Source organism: Malus domestica, chromosome 10 (genome assembly GCF_042453785.1).
Source record: "Malus domestica chromosome 10, GDT2T_hap1".
NCBI classification, from domain to species: domain Eukaryota; kingdom Viridiplantae; phylum Streptophyta; class Magnoliopsida; order Rosales; family Rosaceae; genus Malus; species Malus domestica.
Genome location: NC_091670.1, coordinates 22,086,726 through 22,097,983, shown reverse-complemented (window position 1 = coordinate 22,097,983; position 11,258 = coordinate 22,086,726). Strand labels below are relative to the sequence as shown.

Genomic DNA, 11,258 nt, shown 5'->3' with positions numbered 1-11,258 from the left:
TCAAGTATGTGACGATGCTTACGCTCAACGACCCCATTTTGTTAGGGCATATAGACACAAGAGCATTGATAAAGGACCCTATGATCTTGGAAGAAACCACGAAGAGAAAAAAATTCTCTACCATTGTCCACTCGTATTTGGCGAATAGATGTATTAAACTGAGTTTGAACAAAAGAGAAAAAATCCTTGAGGATGTGCTGTGTTTCTGATTTGTGTTGCATAAAAAATATCCATGTGAAACGAGAGTAATCATCCACAATAGTTAAGAAATACTTGGCTCCGGAAGTTGATGCAACTGCGTAAGGACCCCAAATATCATAATGGATCAAATCAAAAGGTTTTGTGGTTGTAATGGAACTGATACTAAAAGGTAAATGACTTTGCTTGGCTAAAGGGCAAACATTACAAGCATTATTGGATTGAAAAGGAAAATGCAACAGGTGTTTTGACATGAAATCGAGCCTAGAAGGGGATAAATGACCCAAACGCCGATGCCACAACTCTGTGGGTGAGAGAACAAGGTTGCAGACTTGGCGGGAGCTACCAGAGACGGTGGGAATCAACGTCACCAAGTAGTAAAGTCCTCTGCATTGCTTACCCAAACCAATCACCTTCTTCGTCGTCAAGTCCTGCATAAGACACCATGAAGGGAAAAAGGTTACAGAACAATGCAATCCACTTGTAATTCGACTCACAGACATCAAATCTACTTGAAAAGAGGGCACACACAACACATCTCGTAACAAAAAAGTGGAACTCAAAGGAACTGTCGCAGTGGAGACTATGCGAGCTTGCTCTCCACTTGGTAATAAAACTGGTGACAAATTGGTGTTTTTGACACCATCAGTAAGCAAATCAGGTGATGAGGTTATATGATCTGTTGCACCACTGTCGATTATCCATCGACGTAAGTGCAAAGAAGATTTCGACAAACCTGTCTTCATGGCAGCGACATTAGCTTTTGGAGGAACGGAGACATCAACTCCTTTATTATTCATGATGTCAAGGATTTGCTGGAATTGGGTGTCAGATAACCCGGACATCACCGACTTCATCTCTTCCAAAGTTGCACCTGTTGAAACTTGATTTGCAGACGAAGAAGAACTGCCTTCCCTTTTAGAAGACTTGCTTCCTTTTTTAGGCTTGACTTTGTGAAGACGATGCCCCGGTGGATACCCGTGAAGTTGGTAACAAGTATCAATGGTGTGATAGTCATGATCACAATGAGTACAATGCAAGGGCTTACGACTTGAAGATCCAGATGACCGTGAACCACCTTATCGAACAGCCATAGCTGCTGTCTCGGTGACTCCACGTGAAGCAGTAAGACATCTTTGCTTCTCTTCCTGGGAAATTGAAGCATAGGCCTGACGAACAGTTGGCAAAGGGTTCATCAACAAGACTTGCCCTCGAATGTCACTATAGGACTCGTTGAGACCCATAAGGAACTGCATTAATTTATTTATTTCATTATGAGCTCCACATGTGCAGGAAGTGGAGTCATTATATGACGCCAGTTCATCCCATAATTTCTTCAGCTTCGTGTAGTACGCAGCAACTGAAAGTTGGTCTTGAGTAAGAGAAGCAATGTCCCGTTGTAAATGGAAAATCCGAGGAGCATTGCTTTGAGAATAACGCTCACACAATTCCTCCCAGATTGCATGAGCATCAGTCATGTAAAGAATATTGTCAGAAATTTCTGAATCAATGGAGTTGATGATCCATGCAACGATCATGTCATTGCATCTCTGCCATGTAGCATGATCAGCAGGTTTGGTTTTCTCGGAAGGCTGTGTAACAGTACCATCAACAAAACCTAGCTTGTTTTTGGCACTAAGGGAGATTCTCATTGCACGAGACCAAGTAGAGTAGTTGTCCCCATTAAGGGGCTTCGAAACCAGCATCATAGATGGGTGATCTGAATGATGAATAAACAAAGGATTTGAAACATCAGTTTTGACGTCAACCGCAAAACCTTTGGGAATTTCGTCAGTGGCCATGATGGTTGACGGAAGATGGCTATTGAAAAATAGCAAAAAGAAGGGCAGCGGCAAGAACTATGGTTTTGACTTAGCTCTTGATACCATGTAAAGAATAGAGCAAAAATATGATTTGCGGAAGTGTATTTTCTTCTATTGAAACAAGGAGATTTATACAAAGAAGAATACTTGACTTAGAAGTAAATTACCCTACTTTCTAGGTATACAACAGCAAACTAAACTTTATACAAATCAATTACAAAAATGTATCCTACACTAAGCCAAGATATCAGGAATGATATCATTGACTTCTCTACATAGAGAACTACAATTTAAACCCAAGCTCCAATCAGCAAACCTCGAGAACCTAAGCCTAGACAGAAGGCTCACTCTAATACACGCAAAACGTTTGGAAATCCAAAGCGCATGCATGCAAGCCATTAGGAAAGGAAGCTGTCGATTGAGCTTCACTAGAAACACAAAAAAGTGTTCTAAAAAACCCAACCGACCTAAGCAAACCAATACCCTAATGATTAAAACCACAAAGTTTAACGAAAGGGATTGAAATGCTAACCTAAAAACAGAAAGTAACCAAAAAACACAAGGATTCGCTTCCCAAGTAAAGGAATTCCAACCATTAAAGCAAGAACAGAGAGTAAAAATCAACTTAAGCCTATAGAATCTATTAACCAAACTTGCACATAATCATGATTACCAACAAATTTCATAGCAGAGAAACAAACATGTCCTTTCATCTTTTGATCCACATTTTCATCCATACTCCAGATCTCCCGATTGGTTAAAGCCCTCATGATTACACGCACGTTGCTTCCCATCTTTGAAGTGTATTGTTGCGAAATTGTTCTTATCCATAAAAACTCAGCGTTTTCTTGTTCAGATTTTCTACCAAAGATTATCCTTAAGTGTTTCCAGGATAAAAAAAAGTTAATAATGACTTTCCAAAAGTTGGGATAAAAAAGGAATTGGAAAATTTCCTTTGGAATTGCAAGAATCCCTACTACTAGAAACCCTAATCCCCAATTCTCAAACCCTAGCCCCCAAACCCCCCGCCCCACGGGAGGAGAGAGGTTTCCTATCCCCACACCAATTCTCTATGATTGAAACCTTATTGAATTTCAAGAAAGATAATCATTGCTCTCCAAGTAATACAATTGCGACTAAAAAACTGTTTACAAGATAATCATTACATAACGTAATCCGAACATATATGATCCGGATCACTCAACGAAACCCTAGTGGAACCCAGTTCCGGACCACTTAACAGAACCGAGCAAAATTCAAGTAAAATATTTTATAGAGGCTCAACGAAACAAGGCATGAATCAACTTAGCTTAGAAAGGCTCGACGAAGCAAGACATGAAACAAACTCAATGTGACAACTCTTCATGACGATGGGTTAACGGATCACTACTAGCCCTCATGTTTTATGAACAGTTTAAATATGCATTTCACATCACATTTCACAAACATTTCGAATATGCAAGTCAAATAACATTTTATAAAAGTAGATCGATGGTAGAATTTAAATGTAACAATTTAATATAAAACACAATTACAAAATCATGCCATATCCACTAAGGATACTAACATAAGAATTTCAAGGTAATAGCCACTACCATATATATTAAAGTCACTCATATGGTGTTCTCGCTACGACTCCCTAGCACAAAGATCGATGCGTCGTCGTACAGTCGTCACATAGAACAAATCATAAATAGTGCCTCAGAACTTTTGCGATAAAACACATAATTATACGTAGTACACACCTTCCAGTACATTCTAGATAGATTCAGGATACGTTGACCAAAAGTCAATCGTTGGTCAAATGACAACGGTAAGGTCAACAACCTTACATTCGGAAGATGCACACATTGGATTTCTGATCCATAACTTCCTAAAGTCCTTGTTATTCTTCTAGAACAACATATTAAAATTTCATTAGGATCTGACGGTCGGATCTCTGCCAATCGTAAAATTAAGTGTCGGTCAACTAGACCATCAACTAAGAAACTACATTAAACGAATGCTAAAAACTGATTCGGCATGTTGAAATACCCTAAGAAAGATCCCAGGTCGAAAGTTAAAAAATTCAATGGTTAAAGTCCCCATCAACGTGATGGAATATTCCTCTAAGGCCACGGGAATATTTAAAAGAATATTCCAATCTGGATTATGAAATGAGTCGGGTAGGATCTTGGTCGCGGGTCGGGCCGACTCGGTCGTAACAATTGTCGTGGTTCAACCAGATTCTCAATTTTTTGCCAGAAAACTCGGTAAACTTAAATTGCTATAACTCACTTGTTTCTAACCAAATTCAACAATCTATATATGGAAATTGATCTGCTTAACAAGAGGAATCGAAATATGATGGTTAGAGACCTCACCTTGGCTGGAATTGGTAGGAAAAATGTTAGGTAAGTGTCGGCCCTGAAATAGTGACTTCTAACTCACGTCTAAGTACCAAATTTAGGAAATAAAACCTAGATTCTGGTTCGTAGGGTCGAGAGGAATGTTTGATGGTGGTTTGTGGCTGCTCACGAGAAAGATGGGAGAGATGAAAGAGTTGAGAGACCAAGAGATAAGAGTGCCATGGGAGAAAAAATAAGAAAAAGGGAGAAGGCTCCAGAAACAAGGGTAGTGGGCCCCACGTGGCTCACAAACTGTCTATTAAGGACAAGTGAAAAGACCAAAATGCCCTTTAATTTCAAAGTTTCGTAGAATCTTCATTATATCTATTACGCCCACGCGTTCATAGTGGCATGCACTATCTAAATATGGCAAGAAATGTGGCGAAACATGAAAGGATCAAATACGTCCATGTAAAACTTTGCGTAGCCCAACATGGGCATTTTCGTCCTTCTACAAATTTTGAAAAAAAATCCTACACCGTAAATACAAACGCATCGTACCCATTATGAAATACAGTGTTTAAACAGTGAAATATGAGGACTGGGTTTACATCCTTCCCCCCTTAAAAATAGTTTAGTCCCCTAAACTCATCGTATTTGCTTTCTTGTAGGGTTATGGCTTATCCCTCAAGCAGAATGCACTAACTCTAGCCATTTCCTAAGAACTTCCCTACGATGTCACTGCTCCACTACTATGGGCTTCTAATAACTACTAACCGCCTCCAGGCTCTCGAACTTCTGCCGTACAAATCTCTGTTGACCTGAGCCTGAAGGTGCTCTAGATGGCCCACTTTGAGCAGGAGGTGTAATTGGGCCATCAACATTGGTCGTCGCTGCGCTAGTACCAATATATGTGGCCTCTGGGCACTCGCTCATGAAATAACCAACCTAGCCACACTGAAAACATTTCCTGGTCTTATCTCTACATGGATTGGTGTGTCGACAATGTGATAAACTAGCCACACTGAAAGCATTTCTTGATCCTCATCCAAATGAACTGTGAGATCTGCACTTGAAGGCACTTTGAGTATCTCCATGAAAACGATTGTGACGACTCCCCTCAATGGAACGCTAAGAGTCTCGCCCATAAGTTGCTAGAGATTGTGGCGCGATTGTGTGGTGTGGTGTTGTGGCAATAGTGGTGATGGTGGTAATGGTAATGGTGGTGTAAAAGGTTAGAGTGTACTAGTAGGTGGTGATGGTCGCTTTGTTCTCTAAGAATAAAATGTGTCTAGAAAGATAAATATTGTTCTTTTTAAAATTAATGAGTGTATTACAAGAATTAAAAATATTTATTAAAAGCTCAATTCTATTTTTTTATTGAAATAGCTTTTAAAAGTAACCTGTACGTTGCTTTTAAAAGCTACTGCCTATAGGCAATTGCTTTTAAAATAAGCAAGATCTTTTTTATTACTAAACACTTTTTTACTGCTTAATTTTAAAGTGAAACAACTTTTGATGGAAAAAAATAATACTAAACTGGCCTTACTCTATTGGGCTTCATGTTAAATGAAATTATGAAAAGCAATATTTGAGGAAGAACAATCCTTAGACCACACTCAACCCTGGGCTATTTGCCAAATTACCCCACTTATTCCCCCCCCCCCCAAAACCCAACCCAACCCAACCCAACCCAAGCTAAATCTTTAGGCTAAAAGCCAAATGCCAAACCAAGGCCAAATAGCCCCCAAGAAATAGCCCACAAACGCGTGGACTCACCTAAAGGGAGTCCAATCTCAGCTCGTTCACTCGCGCACTTCCCCCACGCGGGTCGTTTGGCTTTAGTGACACACCCCGATCCTAGAATCAAGGCATGCTGGCTGTCACGTGGGCGTGATGTAACCAAAAGTGCGACGCGGAAGCAATAGATAAGAGAAATACGAACAAACAAAAACCAAATACTAGCAATAATAACCAAGTAACATGCTAGAGTAAGTTTAAGTGTGAAACACACAAATTCAGAGCATAAGTACTAGGTGCAGTCAAGTAGGACCATAACTAAATTACAACACCCGCAGGTGAGTCCTACATTTATGTAGTTTGTCAGTACGTCGTGGGAATCCTCATGGGCCCCCAACGCTGCTAATTAGAACCTCGAGGGGTGCAAAACAAAATTGAGTGGGTCAGTAAAACCAAAGTTTTTCAAAAAAACATTTCATTTAAAACATTTATAATCTTTCGCTGTAAAACCTGTATACTTTCCCATAAAATAACATAATATGCATATAATCTTCATATATCTCAAATCACAATTCTTTATCAAAACCCATAAAATATGCCATGCCATAAATGTCAATAACAGATTAAGAATGCATCAATATAACAGGTGACATAATGAATCAATCGGAGACCCTGCAGTTGGTCCTGTAAGGTTAATTCCATAGCTCAATATCCAAACCAACCGGAGTCACCACGGTGACCTGTATGGCACTACTCTGCACATAAGTCGAAACTACCTGAAGTAGTCTGTACGACAAGAATGGTGTAATAATACGCTCTAGTGCTTCTCTCATCAATCATCTGTGCACATAATCTAAGGTCACCTACCAGTCGGAACCACCTCTAGTGATCTGTATAACTAGCATGTCAGAACCCTCTCATGGTCTGTACGACATGCACCTACTTGGATCCAAGGTGAGCGTGCGGTGCGGGTGAATATTATAAGCACTAACACCAGGGGTGCATGTTATGAGCTCTTAACACGATTCACATCAACAATAAATGATATGAATAACATAAAACTCACCTGTGCGTCCACAGCACCATTTCATATATATATATATATATATATATATATATATGCATCAATTGCTAATTCATATAATTCATAATATGCATGCATGGCATTTTAAAAACATACTTTCTTTTAAATTCAATTTCTTGGAAATTCAGTAATATATAGGTAATAATAGAAAATAACTGCCCACTCACTGATAAGTCGAAGGGTCGTAACCCTCGTGACGTCCTTGGATGCGCTCGTCCTCGGGATAGGTATCACCTATATGCGAAACAACTATAAAAATGTTAATTAAAGCACATAACCGACAATTCGTAATAACTTCTCATACGGTGCTCAATTTGGGTATATGAATATACCACAGTGACCTACTCGACGTCACGGACGTCGACATATTTTTAGAAAAAATTTTCGAGGCTGCACGTGCCCCCACGAGCCGGAATAGGCACGGGTCCACGCGCCCCCCCATGTGCATCATCCCCTACCTCCAGTCGCCAGGAAAACTTACCGACGTCGGAAACTGGGCAGACTTGTAATCGGTCTTTTCTTGCTCGATTCTCAACCATTTTCCATGAAATTTTCACCAAAACTTCACAAATTACGAGAGGAAGAAGGCTATACCTTTAAAAACCTCCCAATCCTTCGAAATCACGTTGGGAAATTTCACCAAAACCGGCCACCTTCGAACTAGGGTTTCCCGACGTCTAAAACTTCCAAACGAACGTCCCCGAGCTTCGTGGGAACTTCATAGAGCTCACTATGAGCTTGGATTGTCCTAAAAACGAACCAATACAAAGTTCATAAATAGTGCCAAACTTGGTGCTTGTGATTTCGACGTGAAAATGAGGAAAACCTTACCTGAAAATGGGACCTTTGAGTTCGTAGGGCACTCACGAACGCGATGGTGCTAATCTCCACTTCGATCCATGAAGTTTCAAGGGTTTTTGGTGTTGGTTCGTACAGTTTCGAGAGGGAGAGAGTGAGAGTGAACCGAGAAGATGAGAGAGAGAGGGCACGGGGTGAGGGTACCCCGTGTGTGTGTGTGTGGTCCATCCCAAAACAAGTCCAACTTCTTTCCCTAACCACACAAATTGCAAATAATTTTTAATCTATTTCAATTTTTCCAAACTTAGGAAAATATGCATTATTCAATAATATGTCACACACATACCTTAGCATCCGTCAAGGACAATTCCGTCATTTCACAACCTCGATAAATAGAATCTCGGGACGAGCTGTGACAATCTACTCTCCTTATAGAATTTCATCCTCGAAATTCATACAATCAGTCACCACACTAATACTCATAAAACAACCTCGGATACATCTCTCTCATTCGATCTTCTGTCTCCCAAGTAGCCTCTTCTACTGAGTGGTTCCTCCACAATACTTTTACCAAGCTCACTGTCTTATTCCTTAGAACTTTGTCTTTCCAATCCAAGATAGTCACTGGTTCTTCATCATACGTGAAATCCGGATTAATCTCCAAAGGTTGAGGAGAAATCACATGTGAAGGGTCTAAAACATAATGTCGAAGCATCGAGACATGAAACACATTATATACTTTAGATAACTCCGGAGGCAACTCCAATCTGTAAGCGACTTCACCAATCATCTCAGTGATCTCATAAGGTCTTATGTACCTAGGACTTAGCTTGCATTTCTTTCCAAACCGCACTACACCTCTCCAAGGTGACAATTTCAAGAATACCAAATTACCCACATCATATACTTGATCAGTAGCATGTCTATCTGCTAAACTCTTTTGTCGATCCTGGGCCGCTTTCAGGTTAGACTTAATCACCTGAACATTTTGAGTAGTCTCATCCACAATCTCTGGACCTTTTAACACTCTTTCGCCAACTTCTGACCAACACAATGGCGTATGACAAGCTCTACCATAAAGTGCCTCAAATGGTGACATACCAATGCTCAAATGAAAACTATTATTGTAGGCAAATTCCATCAAGTCTAGGCAATCATGCCAAGAATCACCAAACTGTAACAATGAAGATCTCAGCATATCCTCTAACGTCTGAATAGTCATCTCTGATTGCCCATCGGTTTGAGGATGATAAGCAGTGCTGTAAAGCAGTTTCGTACCAAGAGCTTCTTGAAAAGCTATCCAAAACTTAGAAGTAAATCTTGGATCTCGATCAGAAATAATATTCACTGGAACTCCATGATACTTCACAATCTTCGTGATGAACAACTTAGCCAATTTATTCAGGGGATACTTTTCCCTTACGGGAATGAAGTGTGCTAACTTGGTAAGTCGATCTACAATCACCCAAACACCATCAAATCCATTATGTGTATGCGGAAGCTTCTACACGAAATCCATAGTTATATTTTCCCATTTCCACTGAGGAACATGAAATGGTTGCATCCGACCAAAATGCTTCTTTCTTTCTGCTTTGACTTGCTGACAAACAATACACCTACTTACATACTCTGCAATTTCCCTCTTCATACCCGGCCAATAATAAAATGGTCGAATGGTATGGTACATCTTAGTCCCTCCTGGATGCATTGCATAAGCCGAACAATGTGCTTCATCCAAAATTTCCTTCTTTAATTCCTCATTATTCGGCACATACATTCTGTTCTCTTGCATAAGCATGCCATCTGATTCTCGAATCCTGAGGTCTTTCTTTTTCCCTTCACTTCTCAATTGAATCATTTCTTGAATTTCTTCATCAACCATCTGAGCTTCAAGTACACGATCGACTAAAACTGGCATGACTTGGAAACTAGCAAGAAAAGCTTCTCTTCGTTCTTCGATCTCCAACTTTACTCCAGTAGCTCTCAAATCTGCAAGAAGAGGAACACGACAAGCATACAAAGCATTGAGTCGACTTTGAGGTTTCCTACTCAGTGCATTAGCTACCACATTTGCACAACCCGGATGATACTCAATAGTGCAGTCATAATCACTTAGTAACTCCATCCACCTTCGTTGACGAAGATTAAGATCATGCCGAGTGAAAAGATACTGAAGACTCTTATGATCTGTGAAGATCTTACACTTCTCATCATAGAGATAATGCCTCCAAATCTTCAAAGCAAGGACAATGGCTGCCAACTCAAGATCGTGAGTAGGATAATTCCTTTCATGAATCTTCAACTGTCGAGAAGCATAGGCAATCACTCTATTATGCTGCATCAAAACACATCCCAAACCATTCAAATAAGCATCACTTTAAATCTCAAAGTTACCGCTATCATCATGAAGTACCAATACTGGAGCATGAATAAGGCAATATTTCAGCTGCTGGAAACTTTGCTCACAATTCTCATCCCACTCGAACTTAACATCCTTCCTGGTTAATTTCGTTAGTGGCAAAGCAATCATAGAAAAATCTTGAACAAACCGTCGATAATAACCTGCTAAACCCAGAAAACTCCGTACCTCAGTGACGGTTCGTGGTTGTTCCCAATTCTCCACTGCTACTATCTTTTGAGGATCTACTTGAATTCCTCATGCCGATACTACATGCCCCAAAAATGCCACTTCATTCAACCAAAACTGACATTTACTGAACTTGGCATACAACTGATGCTCCCTCAATTTCTTTAATACCAAGTTAAGATGTCGAATATGATCTGCTTTCGACTTAGAGTATACCAGAATATCATCGATAAAAACAATGACAAATCTATCAAGATATTGTTGGAATACCTTATTCATTAGCCTCATGAAAGCTGTAGGTGCATTAGTCAATCCAAATGGCATCACCAAAAACTCATAATGTCCATAACAGGTCATGAAAGCCGTTTTAGGTACATCCTCATCTTTAATCTTCAACTGATAATAGCCAGATCTCAAATCAATCTTAGAGAACACACACGCACCTTTAATCTGATCAAACAAATCATTGATATAAGGCAATGGATAATGGTTTTTAATCGTCACCCGATTCAGTTGCCTGTAATCAATACATAATCTCAAGGTTCCATCTTTCTTTCTTACAAATAACACCGGAGCTCCCCAAGGTGAAGTACTAGGTTGAATGAAACCTTTATCAGTTAATTCCTGTAACTGAATTTTCAATTCTCTCAATTCAGCTGGAGCCATTCTATATGGAGTCAAAGATATAGGATCCGTACCTG

General features: G+C 39.9%; 1 protein-coding gene across 1 annotated transcript; it reads right to left on the bottom strand.

Moving 5' to 3' along the window:
• Positions 1–1,277: 1,277 nt before the first annotated feature.
• LOC139188611 (uncharacterized) lies at positions 1,278–2,000 on the bottom strand. Its single transcript, XM_070806231.1, has one exon. It carries the CDS (start codon positions 1,998–2,000, stop codon positions 1,278–1,280), a length of 723 nt encoding a protein of 240 aa, XP_070662332.1.
• Between the last annotated feature and the right edge of the window lie 9,258 nt (positions 2,001–11,258).

Excerpts from the sequence above, each read along its gene's own strand:
- LOC139188611 (XM_070806231.1), bottom strand. The coding sequence starts at position 2,000 with ATGGCCACTGACGAAATTCCCAAAGGTTTTGCGGTTGACGTCAAAACT.